Genomic DNA, 24,009 nt, shown 5'->3' on the forward strand with positions numbered 1-24,009 from the left:
AATACACATGATTAATATCAACCAACACTTGGTATAATGATTTCAGGCAGAGCAGCAGCTCTCTAGGGCACAGAGATGGTGTTTGAAGAAGGAAAAAGGATTCTTCAACGATATTAGGATTTCCTTTGGGATCACCTCAGGACATAACTCTGTGGCAGCCTAGCAAAGGCCCAGGCTCACTGGCAGGCTCCCCTCTTCACTCTGACATTGCCATTTCCCAGCTCTGCCTGTGTCAATGGCCCAAACCAACATTTGGGACAGCCTGGTGATGTCTGTCTTCCAGTGAGGCCCTCTCAAGGATCCAGGAAAAAGGCAAACCAGAAGTTTCCTAACAAGCCTCATCTTAACATATCCACAAAATGCTGATAGGGAAGGAATATCCCACATATAGACATAGATTATTTTTTATTAAAGTGTTAAGGAACTGTATAGGCAGCAGCCTAAAGGGCAAAGCACTTGGGTATGCAGATGGGGAAGCAGGAGCCCCAGGTGAGTGCTCCTGCCCCTGGAGGCAGCTCAGACGTGGCTCTGCCACCTCCTTGGAGGTGCCCTGCCAGCAGCCCTCTGCATCGAGCAGAGCAGGGAGAGGCAGTCCCCAGATCTCTTGAAGCAGCAGGATGCCTCGGCGAGGCAGCACAGTGCCCAAGCTGGGCCCCTCTTGCTTTTCAGAAACCAGGGGCTTCTGCTCTTGTGAGGTGTTGTCCTGTTGTATTTTAACAATTTACACCCATAAGTAGTCATTCATGGTGCCTGAACACTCAGATTTTACATCACACCTCATTTCGTTTGTCCAATTTATTCAACAGAATCCTTTTTGCTATTTCTGTAATTTTTTCTTTACCCTCACAGCCAGTTTTCTGTCCATTTCCTGTCACATCTCTGGCACTATTACTGTCCTCATTATGTGAGTGATAATACAGCCCTAAAGTTATATTCTTCCTTTGTAGGAATTTCGATCCATGGAAATTCTGTATTATTTGTTGATGCAACTGAATTGTTTATCGGATGTGACTCAAAGCTTCCTGTAACAGAACAGTACCCATCCTTCAGTGATACGACTTATTTTGTCATTGCTATGTCTGTGTTTGCTTTGGCACTAAGTTCTCCAACTGGCTACCATTTTTCATCAGACTTGTCAGATGTCTAAATTGTGTCAGTTTGCCGTCTGAAAACCAGGGCAGTCAGCCTCCCTATTTGCACACTTCTTTACATATTTGTAGAGAAACAAATATCTTGGATTTTTTTCTGGCTCTTTTGTGTGATATGCTTACGCACTTTATATATAGAAACATTTGTCCTGTTCCTCCCTGAAATTTATTAATATCTTTTCCTGTCTTTTTTTTTTTTCCAAGAATACAGAAAATTTAGTTTCATCCCCTAAAATGTGTCATCCCAAACTATGTACTTTTCTGTGCCTGTTGACTTTCTTTAATTTTTAGTTTGAAAATGATAATCTTAACTTCTAGTGACAGAAACCTTGCTCTGTTCTGGTTTAAGTGAACCATATTTTCCTGTATAGGTTCTGTCTGTTCTAAATATTTCCCTTATTCTTAGCAAATATATATCCTCTTCCTATGCATCTATTTTCAGTCATACATCGAAACCCCGGGAACAAAGTAGTATACCAGAACATGTCATATAGGGGTCCTAAAAACTTAAATTTTGCCTCTGAAGAGCTATCTCCTACTGCTCTATTGTTGTTATTATCTTCCTGATTCAGAGTCAGATCAGTCTTCAAAACTACCTTAGAGTTTGTCTTTAGGTATCCCATGAGTTTCAGAGTTTTCATCTCCAGCAGGCAGTTTCCACAAGTCCTGCAAACTCAAATATCTATAAGCCCTGTAATCAAACCCCAAGCACTACAATTTCTATCTTTTTTACCAGGTGATATGTTGTTCTGTGTTACTGAAGGACCACATGTATGGTCATCATCTGCTGGAGCTCCCACCTGCAGGAGGTTTTTCTCCAGCTTGTCCTTCTTCTGCTAGTAGATGTCTGTTCTTCTCAGAAATACAGTGTCTGCTAGTCTACAATGGGACTCCTAGTTTATGGTGTCCTTGCAGGTTTTTTCAGCATACTTCTCTCCTTCTGGATTTCTACATTCATTTTAATGTGCCAATGGGTTTTAGTGGAGCAGGAGTTTATTTTCCTTCTTTCTTTTAAACTGTTTAATAGTTTAGGTGAAGGGAAAAGTGTTTGCTTTGTTATTTTCAAATGCCAGGGAGTAAGACTATTGTATTTGCTCTTCCCACACCTGAGTTTTTACTGCAGTCATATTCCTCTTTGTCTTTTAGACCTAGTTCCAGAGAACATGATGCCTAAGGGCCACTTTCTCACTGAGGCAAAAACTTATATATATAATTCATAGGCTCAACTGGATCTCAGCCAAACCTCAATGGTTTGGTCCATGGAAGGAGATGTTTAATTGAGGGTAATTAATTAACTTTCACAGTGGTTGGCAGCTCACTGAAGACTGAGTCACCTCAGTTCTTACATATATGGCTAGGTTTGGAATCATCTAAACCTTACATTTAAAATACGTGGATTTATTTTATCATAAAAATGTAAGCGTGCTAAGTTCTCTAGTCTTGGTATTACACTAAGCACATTTTAAAACTAATGCGGTTCTGTATATTTGTCCTTGTCACTGTCTGCACTACACAGTCTTAGCATACTTTTCTCTGTGGTTGAGTTTTTGGCCTCACCTTAAAAGCAAATGCTCTTCAAGACTAGCTGAGCTCTGGAGCCCACATTTTTTCCTACACTGTTTTTGGCCTACTGAAATTCAAACTTTAAATTAAGTCTGAGTATTTTTACATTAGGTCTTGGAGCTGCCTGTACTATAGGATTTCTATCATTTAAACATTTTATCTACTAAACCTTAAAACCAAATAGCTGAAATTTCACTTGCAGTCTTGAAAAAAAGTTTAAAACCAAAAGAATGCTTTAAATTGTCACTATATTGTGAGACAAAAAGACAATCATGATATTATTTTATAAACTGGATAAATAGGAATACTGACCTGTGCTCACGATGGCTGCACACCTCTCCTTTACTTTGCTGATGTACTCCATACAAAGCCCCTGCCTGCTTCAGATCATGCTAAGGCTTCTCTCGCCTCATACAGGCCTGCACTACTTGCATGTGGTCACAGTTTAGAAATGTCTATCGTGTTTATCAACCACAAGCATGCAGGCAACCAAACAAGTAACGACAAAGTAGGGCCTAAGGTGGTCGTATATCAGCTATGGTATAGTATATACTGCAGTAACACATGCACCTTCTTGCATGATAACCTTGAGCTGTTTCACTAAACTTCATCCCAGAGGGATAAGCATGCTCATGTCGCTGTATAATTGAAATCAAATACACAGACTGACTTCACAGAGCAGCTGATACACTATGAATTCACACTTTTGCTTATATTGCTCTAATGTGTTTGCTTGCCCATACCATGAAAGAAAAATAGCAGACCACGTATGAGTGTAATAGATGAGATTGTATATGTTTACTACACATTCTGGGCATACCCAGAATTAGTTCTGTCAAATTGGAGCTAAATGCCCAGGTCATAAAAATTATTGTTAAGACACACATTTTTTGTATGCAAATCAATAAATAACACCCTTTAAAGACCAGCACCTTCATCTTTGTTATTTTTTCTCAAAACTGCAAAACTCCAGTAGTAATTTATATGACAACTATGATCCAGAGATCTCAAGGCATTTTAGTGTTTTTATTCTCACAGTACTAGGAATAAAAAGAAAGTCAGTAAAGTCAAAAACAAGCTGTTGTAATGTATTGCCTGCTGATAAGAGCAGAGAAAATCAGCTACAGAGCACAATGTTTGAGTCTTGCTTGTGATTATTTCATAAATAACAATATATAAGCATATATGTGATAATAATTAGGATGCTTACATACTTCTCAATGCAGAAAGAATATGTTAGACAAGGATGGAATCAAATTTTTATTTTATTCATGCATTTAAGTGTAGTGAGGATTTAAGATGAAGACTAAAGCCTGAATACAAGGCCACTTGCAGTTTAATTCAGCTGAAGAGACCTGAACTTTGACGGGTTCTCTCACCTGCATTCGAGGGCTTTCAGAAGAATGAAACCATAGCAGATGTGGTTTCAGAGCTCTATTCCTGTTGTATCTTTTTGTATTATAGAGATAGCATAAGCAATTACAAAGAAACTGAGCAAGGGGAGGCGCTTTTGTTAGAAACCATTTTATTTTTTCCCATTTCATAGCCTCTGCTTCTCATATGATACCAGTCACAACTCCAATTCATATCAAACTGCCAAACTGAAGAAAACTCAGGTAAAAAAGTGCCAAATGGCAAATAAGGTGAAAAATCATTCTGCTATCTCTCCCATTTTTTCTTTGTGTGCACATGCTTTTAAAACTGTATCATACCGTCCATATGTTCGTGTAGTTGACTATTTCTAATATTCATGTTACCTGTGTACTATGCCTTTGGGTAGCTCTGCTCAGCATTTTTCAGACATGTGAAATTACATGTGGAAAATTACAGCAAGCATATGCTGGCTTGTGCCAGCCGCAAGCCATGCAGCTGCAATTTTTGCTGCTCAAAGCAAGCCATAAGCTTTGCAGAGAAGTCAGCTTTCAGCTTTTTTGGTGTGTGTGAATTTGTGTGAGCTCAAGCAGGGTGAGCTGGCTTTTACCTACCAAAAACCTGAGCAGCAAAGAATGCTGAGCTGCTGTGCACACAAAGCTGCCTTGGACTTTTGTGGAAGATACATCAATACAAAATCTGCAGGGTTGGTCTTGAGATAAATGAATACTGATCATGCCATCTGGGTATCACAGTGTGATTGCCTGTTTTCCATAGGTATTGACAGTGGTTCCAAAGGAATGAACAGACACAATTAATCTCAGTTCCAACCAGGTGACAGAGCTTCCCACAGGCCATTTTTTGCATCAAAGCCATTCAGGAAGGAGGCACAGTTTGTTAGGAAACAAGGCTTATTAATTCTGTACATCAACCTCTTCTTGGAAGAGCATGCTTTCAGGGTCAGAGAATCAGAAATGAGAGAAATCTGCCAAGCGCATGCCAATTAAGCTCCTACAGAGAACCTGGTCCTGCACATTTTTCAGCCCAGACTATAGTTTTGCTAGTTCAGATGCAAGAATGCCAGGAGAATGCCCAGTGTGTCTGGAGTTTACCAGCAGAATATTACAGAATACATCTGGTGAGAAAGTAGAGCAGGCAGTCTTGTAGGTGAGCTGTCAGTAAAGGCTAAATGGTATGTGCTAAACAATTAGAGCAGTGAGTCCAACAGAAGACAAAATAATTTTTCTCCTGAGTCCCAGCTGTGGCATCTTTGCTGCACAAACATTACAAGCACACTTATGTAAAACTGGTTGTAGCTTTTGACACACCGGCCCCAGTAAGTGTTCATCGGGTAAAATCATGTATTAGGTTCTATTCTGTACCAACTCATTTTCACATGGAAGCTGGTCTGTCATTTTAAAATGGCAGCTGAGTGGTTAAAGTATGAAATTTATTGAACTAATTCAGATTTTGATAGAATTCAGCTAATTATGGGCTTCCAGAAAATCAGGATCTGAATAAATGGGATGTCTAAAACGGACTGGATTCAACTTCAAGCACCTGCCTGTTACAGTCACTGAAGACCTGCCCAGTAGAGTCAGTGGAATCTAGACTTTCCAACTCACTCTAAAATAGGCACTTATATTTGTCCAGATGTTAATCCCACAGCTATAGCTAAGATTAGGCAAATAAAAGTGCCAAATATACCCAAATCCTGCTACTTGATGCTACTGCTCTGAAAAAATAATTGCATGATCACACAGATCTTACTTAACAAAGCAAACAATAGTACAGCCTACATTTATAATCACCAGTTATCCAGTGTGGGCCTTTGGGGATATGCCTCTGTACTATTTCATGAAAAAGGCTCCCCTTTTATCTATGAGATAGTAGGAGATTTCATATGTACTGAGACCAACTACTAGAAGCTCAGCCAGGTTCTTTGATTCCTCACCAACAACGCTGTTTCCATTTTCTAGCCACCATATATTACATTCAAGTCAGGGTTATACTATATTCTGTCCTCAAAACATTTCTCAAATACCATGCCAAATATCCTTTCAGCTACACCTGCAAAACTTGATTGACTCTCCTGCTTATGGACCCTGTAAAATGTTAAATTGATCAACAGCTACAAACTGTCATATATGTAATGTAATTACAAAAGAAAGTGATGTGTGAGGTTTTTTCTTTATCTCAAAAGATAATCTTCAAAAACATGCATGCAGTTCTATCTCAATTCCTTTGTGGACTGAACAGGAGAGGAAACATTTTAAAAGAGTTTCACAGAAGAGAGAGATGAAAAGATACAAAGTAGAGATTTCAAATAGAAAATACATATATATTTGCTGTAAAATGCCAGTCATATCATACAGATTCAATATTAGACCATAAAGTTTTCTGAAGGCAGAAGGATTTGTCATATTATCTGCCACAGACACCCTATGCCAATAAACTAATGCTTCTTTTCCTGGCCTTTGAGGTCAGAAGGGAAATGATCGACTATGCCTTTTCCTCTGACTTTCACAAGAACTATGTGAGGCAATTACTTGTATTAGGAAGTAATTGCAGACCGGAAGCCTGTTAATTCTGGACATAGACAGGATTTAGAATTATAAAAGAAATCAGTTTATGTATTTAAATTTAGACTTAATCTAGCACTTTTTGTGTTCAAAGTTCTGTAAAAACATAAATCTTCACCATCTTGCCATAACTCAATATTGATTAATAGTAGTTTAGGAGTAAGCTTTCTGCAGTAGGGCCCACAGACACAAGATAGCAGGCACATATATAGTATGGGCTAATGCAATCGAGTTTCTCTGCCAGATGTCAGCAATTTTTCAGTAACTGCACACATGCATGCTGTTCCTCCATGATAAGTGCAAAATAGTGTCATTTCACCAAGGGGCAAGTTATCTTCTGTTGTTGGGAAATAAGAGCATGCACATGGATAGTGACCACAGAGGAATGCAGATTCATATATTAGCTTACCCTGAAAGAATGAATTCCTGGGGTGCTATGTTGAATTCTTAAAAGGTGTTGCCTTAGTTTTGCTAAATCCCATTACAAATATCAAGCTTAAAGATTATGTTTATGTAGGAAAGGCTAAAAAAAAAAATCAAAACATTTGCCCATAAACTGGAACCTATTCAAATGCAATTTAAGATGATCATTCTGACAGAAACTTAGACCAGGCAAAAAGAGTCAGCTAGTGTAGTTACAGAAGTTAGGTTTCAACTGACCTAAGACTTAACCCACAGAATTTATAAAAGCTGACTATACTGCACACAAATAAAGAAAACTGCTTTACCTTGTAGTGTTAACTGTCCCCCTGGCAATTCTTAAGAGTCATAGTATTGGGCTTCAGATGATTTGTCAGTATTGGCCTTAGTATTTGTATAAACCTGACTACTGCGGACACAGACTTTTTAAAGACCATGTTGACTAGGTTCACTGTGAACAGGATTATTGACAAAGATTATAGTGGCTGTGTTTGTGCAAACTCTGTCTAAATTAAGATGAATGTTGCTAATGTCAGCACAGAATCCTGACTTTGTTAACTTACAGTTAGCAAAAGTGAAAACTCAAATGGAATAAAATTCAACTATCAACAAAACTGTATAGTCTAGGACAGACACAGGAAATGTAAATGTAACTATTTAGAGTTAATTCTGCTACTTAGATAATTCTGAAGAATTAGTATAGTATCTCCTTGTGATGTTTCTTTGCCTCTCGCCTGTATGTTTAGATTTCACGTTTAGTAAGACTTCTTTGAAGCTGCTGACTTGCACTCTTTCAGGTGGTAGAAAAGAAGCATTCTCTACTGTGCAGGAACAATCTTTATATAATAGAATTATTTTTCTTCTCTTTTGAATAAAGTTGTTTTCATCTGGATGGATACAGTTGAGGAACTCAACAGTCACTCCTCCACTACACTAAATCTGGTAATACATTTACATTTTCTCACTGAAAAAAAGAGACCTATTTTTACTGCTCATTGTGAATACCTTGTGGAGAAAAGACACTCTTGTTTTACTTTGCTCTAACTACTTGAGGTCAGCCATATAACCACCATAGGGTTTACGTTGACTAGATAGACAAGACTGAATAACACTGTTTGTCTCTGCAAGGGTTTTTGATCCATATAATGATTATAAAGTTATCCTTTCATTGTAAAAATATGCTGTCTTTGCAATGAAGGCTACATGGTTTTCTTATGTACTTTACTGGAATAATATTTAGTGAAAAGTAAGAAAAAAGAACAGTTTTGTCTTATTTTTCTAAAGCTAAATGACAAAGAAAGTCAGGAATAATGCTGCTAATCGTGCATTTTCAGATTTGTTTTTGTTTGTTCAGAAGTAAAAAGCAGTACCTGTACACATGTGCAAAGAGGGTAGGACTCTCATTTGTCCAAATGTATTCATTTGTGAAAGATAATAAGTCAAAGACTTATGTGAAGTAATGTCTTTCTCATAAGCTCACTACAGACTCGGAAAGCAGCATTTTTCAATCTTTGTAATAATGGTATTCACAGCAAAATGGTAGAAACAAAAACAATTAATAAAAAGAACAGGGAAGGCCCAATATAAAGAAGTTTCTTAGAAGACTTAGGTTCAGATCTGGACTAGATGAAGCAAAAATTTGGCTTGTAGAGATGTAGAGCTGTAAGCCTACAAGTTAACATTTGCAAGAAAAGTTTATTACGAGAGTGGGAAAGACTCATCTAGTCAAACTCTTTGGCTTCTTTCAGTAAAGCTCATGATCAGTTTAAGGAACATGCAGTCAGAGAAGAGCGCATCAATATTCTTTAGCTTTATGACTTGAATTTTTCCAGAAGGGCCTCTCTGAATTGGATCAACAATGTTTCATGTTTCAGGAACAGTAACTGCGACGTATTATAAAAGGGTACTTTTTCTCATGTTCCTCATGTGAAAACCCCCACTTTATCTAAATATCAAAGTGTTTATCACTCTTCTTGCATTTAAGAAGCCATCTCTTTGTCTTCCTAAATCCTCCTTATCATTATCTATGAAGAAAATTAAGTGTTCAAGTTTTCTACGCTCATCTAGTATCCTGTGTTCTCACTAGCAATTCAAAGAGTCCAGGAGGGGCTGAATCGCGAACAGTAATCATTCTCTTTTAAGATTTACTCAGTTTTGGCTAAATTTAGATAAAAGTAAACCACCACCTTATTTAATCATGCATGAGTGTAACCCTTTAGATCTTATTACTACCTTGTAACATCATAAATAGAGCAGGTCAAACAAGTTTCAGCAAACGTTTGCCAAAATGCACCCTCCTGATAAAAAACAAACTACATTCTTCAATTTTGTTTGCTTTGATTGAACTGTTAGTATGATATCATAGTACTTACAGTAAAATTTGTGTTTTCATCTTACTTCATTCTAAATCTATTTTGAGTTTGCAATTGAGTTCAGATTTTCAGTTTCCTTTTCCTGTAATCTGAAACATGCTATCCCATATTCCTTAGCTGCAAGGGTGTCTGGCTAAAAGTGTAAAAATAGCATGGAATTTATAAAAATAACATCTTTGTACTGAACAGAGTACCACTTTGACAGGGAGTGAATCAAAAATGATGAAACAGAATGGCCTTTCACCGTATTTCTGCTGCATGTTATGTTTCAAATTTATATTTTTTCATGTCAAATCACCAAACAAATCACATTTTTTTTTCATAAAATGCTAATTCTGGTTTTCGGTCAATTAACAGGCTTTTCAGTCATTTTCACAGGTACACTTGACACTGTCAACAGGAAGAGAATAGATATGAGAGAGAAAAAACATCAATTTTATTTAGTACTATCATAAAAAGAAAGTAGACACATCTCTTGTTACTCTTCCATGACAAATACCACAGTTCTATTCTCTTCTGATTCATAACCATTTCATTGTGTGTGAAGTTTTTACTGTGTTATTTGCCATCTTTTGTCAACTGAAGAAAAAGAAATCATTACTCTTGTCCCCAAAGGCAATAGACAACCTTCACCTTTACTTATGGCCACAGTGCAGAAGAATACCTAGGGTTACTGAAATTCCAAGTGAGCTTCCTGCATTTAGAGCTGTTTGTGAATATGAGGAACAAAAAAATCCTCCTGAAATTTAGTGTGGGTTATTTCGGAGAATTCAGCTGCTCTTAGCACCTAATATCAAACTACATCTATTCAGTCCATGTTTGAAACTGAAGCAAGCAAAAAAGCTTAATATTTCTCTTTCGATGTCAGAAGCTTCAAGACTGATGTAGCTGGTGGTAGGACTCATTTCTTATTTGAAGAAACCTTATAGAGTTGTTCTTTCAGTCTATTTCTGTATCTGTTTGTCTGACTCTCTCCAAAATAAAAGCAAAATCATACCTTTCAAACAGGGATATTTATATAACAGAACCTGTAATTTTACAGATTATGTATATGAAACCATAGCTCAAGGTTGATGCTTTTAAATTCTCCTGGGTCAAACTGCCTCCTGCAGTGAATCCATGTAAGCTCCACCGTTTTTCACTGTGTTGGAAGCATGTATTTGCAATAAAGAGACATAAAATGCATGAAGAATCTAATTCTAATCCTTACAACCATTACTTTCTCGCTTAATTTATGACATTTTCAAGTTAAACCACAAATGACAGAAAGAGACTGTGGTTGTGGTGGGGGGAAGGACATAAAATTACCCTGAAGAAGATGGAAATGTAAATATAACATTAACTAAACGCAAACAGACAAAGCAATGAGAGAGCAAAAGTATGTGGAAATACTTTTTCATCCAACTTTCTTGTCCAGCATCTTAATCCAGGCATTTAAAAAGCAAAGCATCAGAAGTAATGGTGATTCAGAGAAGTTTCTGCTGGTCCAGGCTTTCCTGAACAAGGAATTCAGGATCAGAGCCCCAGAAAGATTTGACAAAAGGACTCCCCTCCTTGCCCTTGCAAATGACACTAGCAAAACACCATTGCTTTTTCCCTCTTTGTGATGGACATCTTCCTTTACAGAAAACCATGCCAATGATACCAACTCTTTCTGAAGGGCTCCTAACTATGTGGGGATTTAAAACCCTTATTCAAGAGGCACCTGTGTTTTACTGACAGTAGTGTTCCATAAGTGCATAAAATCTGCCTTTAGCTGATCTGCTAATCCTGGCACTACTGTGCATATTCCATCATCTATGAGTTTCAGCATTTATGTGATTTTTTAATCTCCTTCTCCTCAGTACATGCCCTCAGGAAACCCAAATCTAGAACCTGCTCTCAGAAAACACCTTCATAGTTGGTGCTAACAGAAAACCCAGTGTACAAATTATTCAATACCTTTATGATAAGAACATTGATGTGATTGATTTAATGGGCATTTTCATCTATTCTCCCACCTCCCAAATACACATACTTTTTAGAGGAATATTATCTAGGGGTGATATCCCTCAGTCTCTAAGAGTAAAGATCCTTCACTTGCAAAGGCTTATTATCAGAACTCAGTAAACAATTTGATGTGAATAAAAGTTTTCTGTTGCTTTTGAGGAGTTTAGCGATTTTATGCACTAAGAGTTGTCACTTGAGAAGGGTATCTGAGGTGGTAAAGAGTCTATAAATAGAGGTTTACTGTGGTCAGTCATAGGGAGAAGAGATGAAATAGATTATATTCATTTTTTTTCAAGAGTCTTGTGTCAATAAGGGCCTTTCCAAGTTCCCCTGAAAATTCAAGAGCTAATTTCCTGCTTGATATAACTCTACTAGTAAGAGTAGAATTTCATCTGAAACGGATTTGGCTCAAAGAGCTTTTTGCATTTGTGATCATGTGATATACTTATTTCTTGGAACATGTTTGTTCTTTGTCTTATGTATAGCATATTAGAAACACATCTGGGTTTTTTGCAATTTCTATTTTCTTGTGGCTTTTCTTCTGGGCTTCCAACAGCTCAGCTAAAAACTCCTGAAAGATCAAAAACATTAGTTAACACCACTTGCTTGATATGACTCTCATTGGCTCTGAATCTTTCTAGTAGACATTTGAAGCACTATGTTAAACTGATCTGGCCAAGAAATGAAAGAAATAAGCCAACACTAAGCATCTTGCTGCTGTAGCTGTATTTTTTCTGCATATGCAGCCAGTTTAGTTTTAAAGGTAGAGTTGAATATCTACACTGCACCACAGTCCATGGTAGAGAAATTGGGAATCTTTGTGTGTGTGTGTGTGTGAAAAGGCTAGCAAGTTATTTAGTAACAGCCTCTGTTGAGAAATAAGTTTTTTGTGAGAACAGTTATTGCCAGCTATATTTAGGTGACTTCCAAGACACTGACATAATTTAGAAGCAGAAGCCAGTTTTCAGGAGATACTTTTAATGCATCCAGTTTATCTAGAGATGAGATGTGGTTTTGTACATTTTTATGGCTTTTTAAAAGTTAATTAATAGAAGAAATGCGTCTTAATTTCTGTTCTGACATATCGCTTCTCTCTCTCTTGACATTTGTCTTCTAGGTTTCTAAGCCAAGTGCTCATGATATGATCCAGCTAGCTTATAGGAGGACATCAACAATCTCCTTGTGAATAATGGTTAAAAACGGATCTCACTTGGACAATGAAACACTGGCAATGCTCCAGAATAAAGCTATCTCTATCACCCTCCCGGTAGTGTATACACTGGTGGCTTTCATCAGTATCCCTGGCAATTTGTTCTCCCTTTGGGTCCTCTGCTGGCATATCAAACCCAAAACATCTTCTGTTATCTTCATGATCAATCTGAGTATCACGGATCTCATGCTGGCCTGCTGCTTTCCCTTCCAGATTATCTATCATACCCAAAATAATCACTGGTCTTTTGGCAAGACTCTCTGCAGCCTTGTAACTGTGATGTTCTACTCCAACATGTATTCTTCAATACTGACTATGACTTGTATCAGCATCGAGCGGTACATGGGGGTGGTATATCCCATGAAGTTAATAAAGTGGAGAAGAAAAAGGTATGCTGTGGCTGCCTGCATAGGAATGTGGACTTTCTTGCTGTTAGCTCTCTACCCACTAGAAAGCACAGATCTGACCTATGAAGTGAAACAACTGGGGATTGTAACCTGTTTTGATGTCCTCAAATGGGAAATGCTGCCCAACTTTGCAGCCTGGGTAGCCTTTCTCCTTACGTTATTTATCGTGCTCTTTCTAATCCCTTTCATTGTAACAGTGGGATGCTATATTGGCACCATTCGGAAGCTTATTCAGACATCTAACAGATATGGTAACAAGCAGAAGACTAGATCCATATACCTGGCAATGATAGTTCTTTTGGTATTCATCACCTGCTTCGCCCCCAATAACTTTATCCTACTTGTGCATATGATCAGCCGCCTATTTTATGACAAGAGTTTGTACCCTGCCTACAAGCTCACTTTGTGCCTCAGTTGCCTCAACAATTGTATCGATCCCTTCATTTACTATTTTGCATCCAAGGAATTTTACCAGAAATTCATGCAAGTGTTTCGTCCTAAGGCACTGCTCAGTGACAGCTTGGAAAATAGAAGGGAAAGCTTATTCTCTGGCAGGACCCTGTCAGCCAGGTCTATGTCAAGTGGGCCTATGGATGGGTTAGAAGGAGTAAAAGTCTATTTGCAAAGGCAGGAAAGTGTTTTTTAGCCTTAAACTTCCTAAGCAGAAAGGCACCTGTGAGTTCCATGAATAGACAAAGAAGCCATTTCTTTTTGGATGGCTACCTTCAAACTAACTTGCTCCAGTGACAGAAATTTAACTATACTCAAGAGAGAGTATCTCACATGCTACTTTAGTAAGCTACTGTTTCCTGGGAAGAAATGGAAGAATAAGAGGAATTGAGCTTATTCAAGGAGCCAATGAGGCCAAAACATCATTGATCATTAAAGGTCAGCCTGGAATGGATTCGGTTTCATGAAATAAAAGGATAAGTTTAGGACAAAAATTACTTTCAGATTCTCTGATTTCAAGGATTAGACAAAGGCTTTTGATTCTCAGAGAATGTGAAATATTACTGTATATGAACTAAAGCATACACTGAAGTGGGCCTTCAGTGGCTTCGGTGGAAGTGGGAACACAGTGGAGTTATTTTTTCTAAGCAATGTTGTATTTTTGATGTATTGCTTTATCTTAGGTTGTATTTCCATAAAAGAATGAACAAAAAGAGTTTGTTATTTTACCATTAATGCATTATGTATAGCCACTGTGAATTCTCCACAACATTCACCCAATATCTGTATCAAACCATACTAACCTTTGAAAAGGTTAGGTTAATTCACATTATTTATTTCAATTTTGTATAGCAAAATATAAATGAAAAAAGCTAAAACTAACAGTGTATGGGATCACTTCAGCTGCTGAGCAGGTTATATCATTATTCTTTGAAGTTATTAATTTCTCAGGAGAGTAGAGAGCAGCTGGTTTAAGAAAACAGTTTTCTCACACTGACCTACTAAAGTAATAATGCTGCTGCTGGTTTATGACTGGTATCAACAAGTCATTTTCACCAATTCTCTATAGGCCATTTTGAAGAATCATCACCCGCAGCACAGAAATTTGCTTTATATTGCATGAGGATGATGAATTTATCTTCCTTATGGAGGTGGTGTCAGTTGTTAACCAAATTTTCAGCTAAATATATAAGAATTCAACAACAAATTGGAGTGATTCTATACCATCAGAAACCTGTGTGGACAGATATCAGAATGTACTTATTTCAAGCAGTTAAAGAAGGAAAAAAAAATGAAAGCAAGTCTTGAGAATGTGAGAGCTACCAAATAGCCTGGAAGTAGGTTGTGAATATAAGCAGGCTGATTGTGCAGTCCTATGTCTGGGACTTCTCTCTGAAATAACCTGCTCCACCCTGTTGCTTATATTGTGTCATGTTCTTCTCACATCTCAGCAATTGCCCGCGTGCTTAGGAAGACAACAGCCACTGAATATGTCCTGGGGGACAGATGAAGGCAGAGTGACTCAGAACTGTATTTTTCCTGCAGTATTTACAGTTTTACACCTACTTTTGGCTTTCATGACAGTGAAGAGCCAAAACTGCCTGACAGAGCCAGATAGAGCCAGAGTAGGAGGCTCTCTTTAACATCACACATAGCTGGTTCAGACACCAAACGTCAGGTCTGCACAGAGCAGTGGCTGCCTGTTATACCAAATTCTCAGGTACAGTAGTTCCTGTATCTGAGTAAAGGCATCAGGCCAAGGCTGCTACAATATATGTCTTTTTCTTTGTATATGATATGATTAAAATCCGGTTTTCCCCCACTGATCAAGGTGTGATTTGCTCTGTACTTTAACTTTGTCGCCGCCCCAAATTTTACCATGGTCTTCGCTATAGTGGTTGAATAACTACAAAATGGACAGTGAGATATTTGTATGTTCTACCTCTGTCAAAGTATCATTAGTTATCAGAGCAGGATAAAAGTCAGTAGACCTAGTGGTACCTTTCAAAAGTCATGTAAAGTGTTTTGTGTCACTTCACAGTGTTAGTTTCAAGTTACAAGTATTTTCTGTCTGCAAGGCCAACCTTAGCAACAAATAGTCAATCCAAACTTTCCCATCAAATTACTCTGTGTAAGCTACCCTCATTAGCTGCCTGTGTGCCAAGTGTGTAAGTGCAGTGAGATGGGTTTGCAATGCTAAATCACCTCCTGTATTCTGAAAGAGAAGAGCCCACTGAAGCCATTCCTGTATGAGTTGGGGCTCAGGTCCAAGTTCCTGTATCAGCTCTAGCACGTGCTCCAGAACATCTGCTTGTGCCCAGATCTATGCTTCTGGGCAGGAAACATGAGCAGAGGGCTTGAGGAGGAAGATACCATAAGCTAGAAGGTGAAGATGTGAGATGAAAGAGTAACATTTACTTACTACCTAAGACCAGGGATGGAGGAGGAAGTAAAAAGAAAGTGGATAATTTTGCCTTTTTAAAAAGAAACTTTAAAGTGATGCTTGCTTGCTGGGGTCTGTATTTTCTACGGCCAGCTCATCTGATGCCATTCATTTTGAACATGTCACTCATAGTTATCTACTATAAATGCTATAGCATAGTACTCTCAAAAATGTTATATAAATCTGAGAAGTTTGGATATATGCCTCTCCTTACCCATGCTGTCTGAAAACATTCAAAGATTTCCAGGTTCTTTCTAACCCATTCCACATCTATAGGGCAGAAACTCAGTTTATTCATGTTTTGCAAGTCGTCCTATGAATTTAGCAGTGCATGGCTCACCCTGGAATTCAAATCCCTTTAAGCATCCACATTCACAGAATTCCGTATTTCTCACTACCAAAACCGTTTTTGGCATTTTACTGTGGCGGAAACTTTGTTTTGGAGGATATACTAAAATACACTTTTTTTTAACATACAAATACATTTGTAATGAAAACAGTCACTTGCCCTGGCTCTAATGCTGATTTTCACTCTGGTATATTTTGAACCTAATCCTGAAATGCTTAGTACCTCCTGAAACGTGCTGAAACATGCCTCAATTATAACTGACATCAAATTAAACTACAAGGGTAGAAATTCTATGTTTTTGAAAACATCAAACTGCTCCTTTTGCAAGACAGAAAAGATGGTCACAACTGACTGAAAATGTTCTCTCCAATCTCACACAGCCCTTCCTAGTACTCCATCTCTCTTCTGACGCTGCCTGAAAAGCAATAGGAAGGAGGCCTCACTCAAGTACCTCTTCATGTCATCTCACTAACTAGCCTATAGTTAGCTCACATAAAGCAAAAATCCCCTGCAAGTCAGTGGGACTGTTCCTTGAGTGAGGAACACAGAAGTGATCCTAATAACAATCTTTTGAGTCTGACAGTATATACTGTGATTTTTTTGTCTTAAGAGAATAGAAGAAGAAATTATTTTCAGAAGCAGCCCACTGCACTGTTCTTCAACACTGGAAACATGTCCTTATGGGACACCATAAGGTGACAAAACTGCTACCGTCTTTATTCAGTGGGCGTGTATTGATATATGTATATACAGATGTATATATGTGTATACCAATTGAGGAGTTATCAAGAACTTCATATCTATACCTCCTTCATTTGGAGAAATGTGGATTTTGAGTGACATTTTTACTTGTTTGCCTGTACTGAAAAGAAGACATGACTGTATGGGCTTCTGTTTTTCTCTGACTTGTATTGTTTAACAATTTAATATTTTGGAATGTGTTTGGATTTTTTTCTATATAATAAACAAACATAAAAAGGGCATGACTTAAGATTGTTTCCTTTGTTTTTATCTGCTATACATGAGATACTCCCAAGCTTAGAACTAGACTAGGAATCCAAGCTTTTTTTTTTTGTTTTGTTTTGTTTTTTTTTTTTGTTTTTGTTTTTTTTGTTTTTGTTTTTTTTTTTTTAAGGCCCTGTTTTCCACTACTAGTACACTTTTAGGTTTTTTCTATCTTTTTCAATCTCTTTTTTTTCCAAGTATTTTGGAGACTGATTCTTTTTGGTTTATCTGTTCACTTTTTCCTTTTTTATATTGCAGAAGCTGGCTTTGGCATATCCACTTTACACAGGCAAACTTGAAAAGCAGTAATACTAGAATGAGATAAGTTAGCCAGCCTGAAATCCCTCTCCTTTCCCAATGGCTGCGCTCAGGATTTTTTTTTTTTCTTTATTTCGATACATTTCACAATGAAGTAAGTTCTTAGCATCTGTGGTTTTTGGGTTTTTTTTAATCTCCTTTGACTACACATATTAAAGGCACTTCATACTCACATTGTTTACTGTATCTCATGCAAACCAGCAAGAAGCCAGGATCGGATTCGGTCTCAATTCCTAGAAGATGCTTAAGAACAAAACCCAGTGCTTTGAAGGGTATAATCACATGGTATAGTCCAGAGAATCTAGCAGCTCCCTCCCACTGGAAAAGAAGATCTTGTTTCCCCTTCTCATGCTTATTACTGAGTGTTCACATCTCTGCTTTTGTGCTCACAGGTTTGTGTGATCATATAGGTTTTCTTTTTTTCTTTTTTTTTTCTTTTTTTTTTTTTTTTTTTTTTTTTTTGTGCTAGGGAGGGGGAAGCTTATTTAATGCTGGCTTAATGATTTGAATCAGCCAAGCAATGATTTGCTAATACAGCAAAATATGATTTCTCCCCTCTCTAGGGAGGAAAAAAAAATGAGACGTTTTGTGATGAAGGTTAGAGAGATGAAGAAGCAGTTTACCATATAGTCAAACAAGTTATAGAGCTGTTGCAATGAAGGGAGTAACCTGCACACCTGCCCTACTGGAGAGTGTGTAAAATATGAATATTTGAGGGTAAAATAAGTGTGAAGTAATGCAGCAGAGGAAAACCAGTCATAGCTTCATATATAAAATGATGGGCATTGCAATGACCACTACCTCTAGATATCAAGCATTAGCTCAGCAGCAGTAGGAAGAAAACAAGTCAAACATTAAGAATTGCTAGAAACAGCAAAAACCACACATACACACACTATAATGTCTATCAGAGAGCAGCAAGAGTGGGGATGCTCCATGGGGAAGACAAAGCAGGAGGTGAGGGGTCACCTCAGCACAGTGTCCTCATCAGCAGGGAGCAGACTCACAGCACCCTCGTAGGGCCAGGTACAAGTTCAGTTGACCATTCAGTGACCATCAGATCAGACAAGGCATCTGTAAGGTCAGCCCAGGAAGCAAACTTACTGCATTTGCACAGACAGCAGCAGACAGGTCTACATACAACACTGGTCAGACAAGGAATAAGGGTCCAGGTCTGCACTTAAATGGAGTCCTTGGGCAGAAGGTGTTGGTGGGAGTCCGAGGTGAGGCTGGTCAGGGCTGTTAAGGCCTATCAATGTCTCAGGGTTCTTAGCCTTTTTGAGATACCCAGCTGTGGCCAGTGTTTAAGGGAGAAAGAAGTAAGCTATGCAGCCCCTTGGGTCACCGCACTCTAGTCCCTCTTAGGATTCCGTGCAAGGCCTGCCAGAAATATCTTAGAGCACTATGCAGCCATGAGCATGGCCTCTTCCACACTGCCTGCTGTGGGTGCTGCCCACTACTGTCTTTGAGGAGTCTACTCCATTGCCAGGAAGGGAGCTGAGTGTCCCAGTGGGGAGTCTGGGGCATGAGCTTGCTCTTTTCGCCCTCTTTCGCTTAGCTCTGTAGACAAGTCCCTCATATTGAGGCAAAGATGAATGCTGAAATCCCCTTCCAACAAACAACTGGTTTTGCTTCAAAGTATAATACTATTAATCCATTTCTAACTCCTTTTCTCATTTTTTTTCCTTCACCTGCCTCTCTCAAAGGTTGATGTCACTGGAACTGATTAACAGTTGGTCTTGTTGTCCTCTTGTGGCAGTCACATTCACAATTGCTGGCTCTTTCAACTTGTCAGGCAGCAGCTTAGTCTCCTTTTAAAAACTGCATAGCTGTGATAGTTAAAAGAGTATGATTCTCTTGCCTGGACTGTTACAGATACTCCTGCAAGACCTCTAGTGTCCCTTTGCTGAAATAGCATGTTTAGTCTTCCGATGATCTAACAAGTTCCTAGAGAAGCTGGTTTATTCTGACAGTATCTTGTTTGTGTAAAGTCCATTAGGAGAATTTTCTTGGCAAAATTTTTAGATGTAGCTAAAGCTTCATTTTTTTAAGTGCCCCAAATGAAAAGTCCAATTCTTAATGAATCTTGCAAGTCAATCAGGATATAAGCCTTGGTTATTGAATTCATTAATAAAATCTATCCAGAACAAAAGAGGAATTTGTTATTAGAATAAATCTTGTACTGTCTCTCCTCATTCATGCTGTAGCTTGTAGTCTTAAATGCAGTTACTGCGAACAGAAACTGACTCATACTATTCATTTTGATATATTTGTCTGGATTCCATGCATTCGGGGTTAAATTTTTGCAAATAATTGTTCTGTTGTCAAACCCGTAAAGTGTAATTATAGAGGATGTGGGTGATATTCAGTAGAACATAATGCTTTGTGGAAATATCTAGTCAATAACAAAAAAGATAGTTTAACTGTCAAAAAAACTACCTGTCTGAAGACTGGATTCCTACTGAACTCCTGATCTTTCATGATTCTGTTGCAAGTCTTATGATTTCCAATAATTTTCCTTAAAGTCTCAACATTTAGAGATACCCTATCAGATGAGGACACTCTCAGGCCTCTTTATAAAACAAGTTCAGCGCTGCCAGCCAGAGTATCATTCATGCTGGTACCTCAGCCCCCTGCTTGATTGTCTTGGCTCCTGATGAAGACTGACTGCAGGACACTGACTCTGGCACGTCAGTACTATCCAAACACAGAAAGTGCACATTGAAATGCTGAGAGCTGCCAAGGCTAACTGTACTTTTAAGCTTTTTCCAGTATCTTCCACACATCCTAAATTGCTGTTGTTAGATTACAGGTGAGGTACCAGGAAGGCAGCTGGAAGGAGAAATACAGTACATGAGAGTTTGGAAAAATATCCAGAAAGTTATTCTCTGCAAGAGTTCATCTGCAATTAAAGAATGTCTGTAAATTGTTATCTTCATAAGCAGCCAGTTTCATTTTAGAAACATGAAGCCTTTTCAGTGCAAAAGGAGGAAGCAGCAGCAAATTTCTAGATTCCTACTGTAAGGAAAGGAATGTGATTAGCAGACAAACTAACAGTTACCTAGATACAGAGCAAATAGAGGAACTCAGATTTCTGGAAATGTGGGCTTACTATGCACAAAACATGAAATGCATCTGATCAAAAGTAAATATTAAGTGTTGCTTTAAGTGTCTTAACGCTTGGCAGCAAATCTTGTTGATTGCCCCCTTTCATTTCCAAAAGCTACACAACAGCTGCTTTGACTTTTGGTTGCATTCAGACATCCAGATGCTGATAGACCTCTATATACCTCCAGATTACCATAGATCCATACCACAACAGCAATGTTGATATCCAAGACTTGTCACCTTCTGCCTTTTGACAGCTCTCACAGGAGCTTGTTCACTTGATTGATAGAAAGCCATGTTGGCTTAAGACCTAGGAAACTAATATTCCTGGTGACCTCAGTAAATGCTTAAATAGGCCTCAGGTCTTTTTCACCTCCCCTGACCCATGTAGCTTCAGTAAATGAAGGCAAATGTATCATTTAACAGAAGCTTCTTCCCATCATTTGTCTCTACAGAATGGGTATCACCTTCTTAGTTATAAATTTCCCTGTCTTCAGTCACTGAGGTTCAATAGCTTTTTCTTCTTCAAAAATTTTCAGCAATGGGACCCTTATGATTCTGTTTCCTCAGTTCCTGCATCGCTGTCCACAGATAAACATTTCTCCTGTCCATATTTCGTGCTGTTTTCCATTGCACATGCAGAATGCACCAGCATCTCTGCATTCTCACCCTGTTCTGATGAAAAAATAGGGCAAACCACTCAGTACACTTTTACATAAAATGACAATATATTTGAGCTTTTGTGACAAGACAAACATTCCTACATATTGCTGATAAAACTAAGTTTTGGTGTAATACACTTTAATTTTCATAGTTGATAAAGGTATTTGGGTCACAGGGTGGAATTACTCCTGTTCTTACAATCATGCAAATTTGCTGGAGGGACCTTATTCCCTGTTACAAACACATGTCAACACCTATTAATCTGCTAATAAATGTCTCTGTGTATAGCTCCAATCTCGATGCTTACACACTAACTTTTAAGATATTACTAGGCCTCTTGACCTCACTGTTAGCTCTGACTCTACCTATAAGTACACTTATAAGTGAAATGTACTGCCCTCTTGAGGAGATTTACAGGTGAAACATACAATTAAGAGCTCTACAAATGTTCTCAACATAGAAGTCTGAGTTAAAAAAACATCTTCCAGAAGAGCTGGGATTCCACCTGAGCCAATAAAGCCTCCAGCATTTGCATCTTATCTTCATTTTTCCTAACCTTACACTGCTGTCTTTCCAGTAACCATTATACTGTGCCAAGTGGAAGAGGAAGAAAACTTAAGAGAAACAAGCTGTTTTTCATGCTTACACAAACATGTTTGTATATCCTGTTTTACATAGATGTGTGCATGGCTTATATGCATATTCACAGAAATATAGTGTGTATACATTACATATATATTGTGTATACACATACACTGATGTTTTTTACAAACTATTTTTTATTTTTTTCATAATAACAGTTTAAGAACACTAGTCTTTATAGTTTGATATACTATTTATTTTTTCACTAGAGATCATTTAGGTGGAAACAGATATTACACTGGGGCAATGCTGAGCTTACATGCAGAACTACCAGTGCAGCATAAGCAACCCATGTGACTCTGAAACAGACGCTGAGGGATTTGAAATGATCTACTGCTCCACAAATGCACAAATAACTAGCAATGACATCAGGAAACACTTACTCACCCATTTCAGTGATTACAGGGTTATTAGGCACTACTCTGTCTCTCTGCCGAGGCTGACTTTTGGCCCCAAACTAACAGGAGAAAGAAAGCTGCCAATGACGAAATTCCTTTCAGCAGCAGACACTGGGCTGTGGTAGTAGCTGGGAAAGACAGCACTGGAAGCAGGGCTACTCCTGTGATGCTGCTTCTGCATCATATAATTTGGGATCAAATTGTTGCACAGACTTCTTCCCAGAAGGGGTTATAGCTCACAGTTGGTATCAGTTGGAAACTAACAGGAAGACAATATTCCTTTCTTACTTCAGTTTTCCTGCTGCATACCTGGTTTGCCCTCTGGGACAACTCAGATTAAAAAAAAAGCCATCATTTTGTGCTCTTCGCATTAGGATTTAGCTGTGTTCCCAGTGAGATCTTTTCAAGGCTTTTCCAGTTTGCAAGTACTTATTCTGCGGTGGAGGACAAAAGCTATTGCGAAGTTTTCTCACAGGCAAGGTATAACGCCATTTTATAACTATGTAGGATAAACTTCTTAAAGTATATGAAAAACTTTTACAGGAGGGCATTACATAATATAACATATTTAACTTAAAACTTAACTTAAAAATCATATGTGCCTTGCTGCGGTTTCCCCAAAATACCTCTACATGCCTGTAGCACTACTACCACTCTACTTCAAACAGAATTATGGGAAATGATCATGTAGCCACACTGAACTACTGCAGGACTTCCAGGCTGGGTAAAAAAGGCGGAAGAAGCATTTAAAACAAAGCTGAAGAAAAGTGAATTGATATGAGTTCATAAAAAATGAACTTAGACTGGTGGAAAAAAGTCTAGGATAGTCACTCTAAAAGCATGCCCTGAGTTTGTTAAAATGGTTGCTGAAACTCTTACAATTTTCCCAAAAAAATGTTCACCAGTTCTCTGCAAGAAGCAATAAATAAAGAATTTGAGAACTAGCATATACTTTTGGTTTACATACCTTGCAAGAATGTGAAGATACTAAAAAATCTAGAACATCCCTTCAGAATCCATAAATCTAGCTGAACATGTTAACTAATCTTAACAGTTCAAGGATATACAATGTTATTATATTAGGTGGGTAGTACTTCTTTACAGTTACACAGTTCAGAAGAAATACTAGCTAACTACTAGTTTACGTTAGGAGAAAGAAAAACAGGAACATGAAGGTAATATTGAATGATGAGATGATGTTATTTTTAAAAAGAAGAAAGTCCCTGGAGCTGATGATTATCTGATGAGATAGAATCCATTTTACATCCCTAATTTTCCTTTCCCTATAGTGTTATAAACAGGAAATATTATTTCATGAACTGTGTAGACACATTGACATGTCACAAGGATCCAGAAAGAGGCTTCTGGAAAACAAAACCCTGAATCCTTATAATTAATGTGGTTATCCTAGAAAAGCTAAGCCTTATGAAAGATGAAATGATCATTTCCTTCATAGCAACGTCTCCAGCATTCTTTAGCTTCTTTGCAATGGAAATGCATTTTTTCCCAAACAAGTCAATTTTATTGCTTGTAGGGATTATGCATCCAAATAACACATATATATCATATAT

The 24,009-nt window shown here is 38.0% G+C and overlaps 1 protein-coding gene across 1 annotated transcript in view; it reads left to right on the forward strand.

The window, feature by feature from the left end:
• The window catches only part of P2RY8 (P2Y receptor family member 8), a 34,587-nt gene extending 17,356 nt beyond the window's left edge, over positions 1 to 17,231 (forward strand). The window contains exon 2 of the mRNA XM_062574796.1: positions 12,563 to 17,231. Within this exon, the coding sequence (XP_062430780.1) occupies positions 12,635 to 13,708 (1,074 nt within the window). The 5' untranslated portion in view covers positions 12,563 to 12,634 and the 3' untranslated portion in view covers positions 13,709 to 17,231. The remainder of the gene's footprint in view (positions 1 to 12,562) is intronic.
• Positions 17,232 to 24,009: the final 6,778 nt, after the last annotated feature.

This window comes from Rhea pennata, chromosome 1, assembly GCF_028389875.1.
Source record: "Rhea pennata isolate bPtePen1 chromosome 1, bPtePen1.pri, whole genome shotgun sequence".
Taxonomy (NCBI): Eukaryota; Metazoa; Chordata; class Aves; order Rheiformes; family Rheidae; genus Rhea; species Rhea pennata.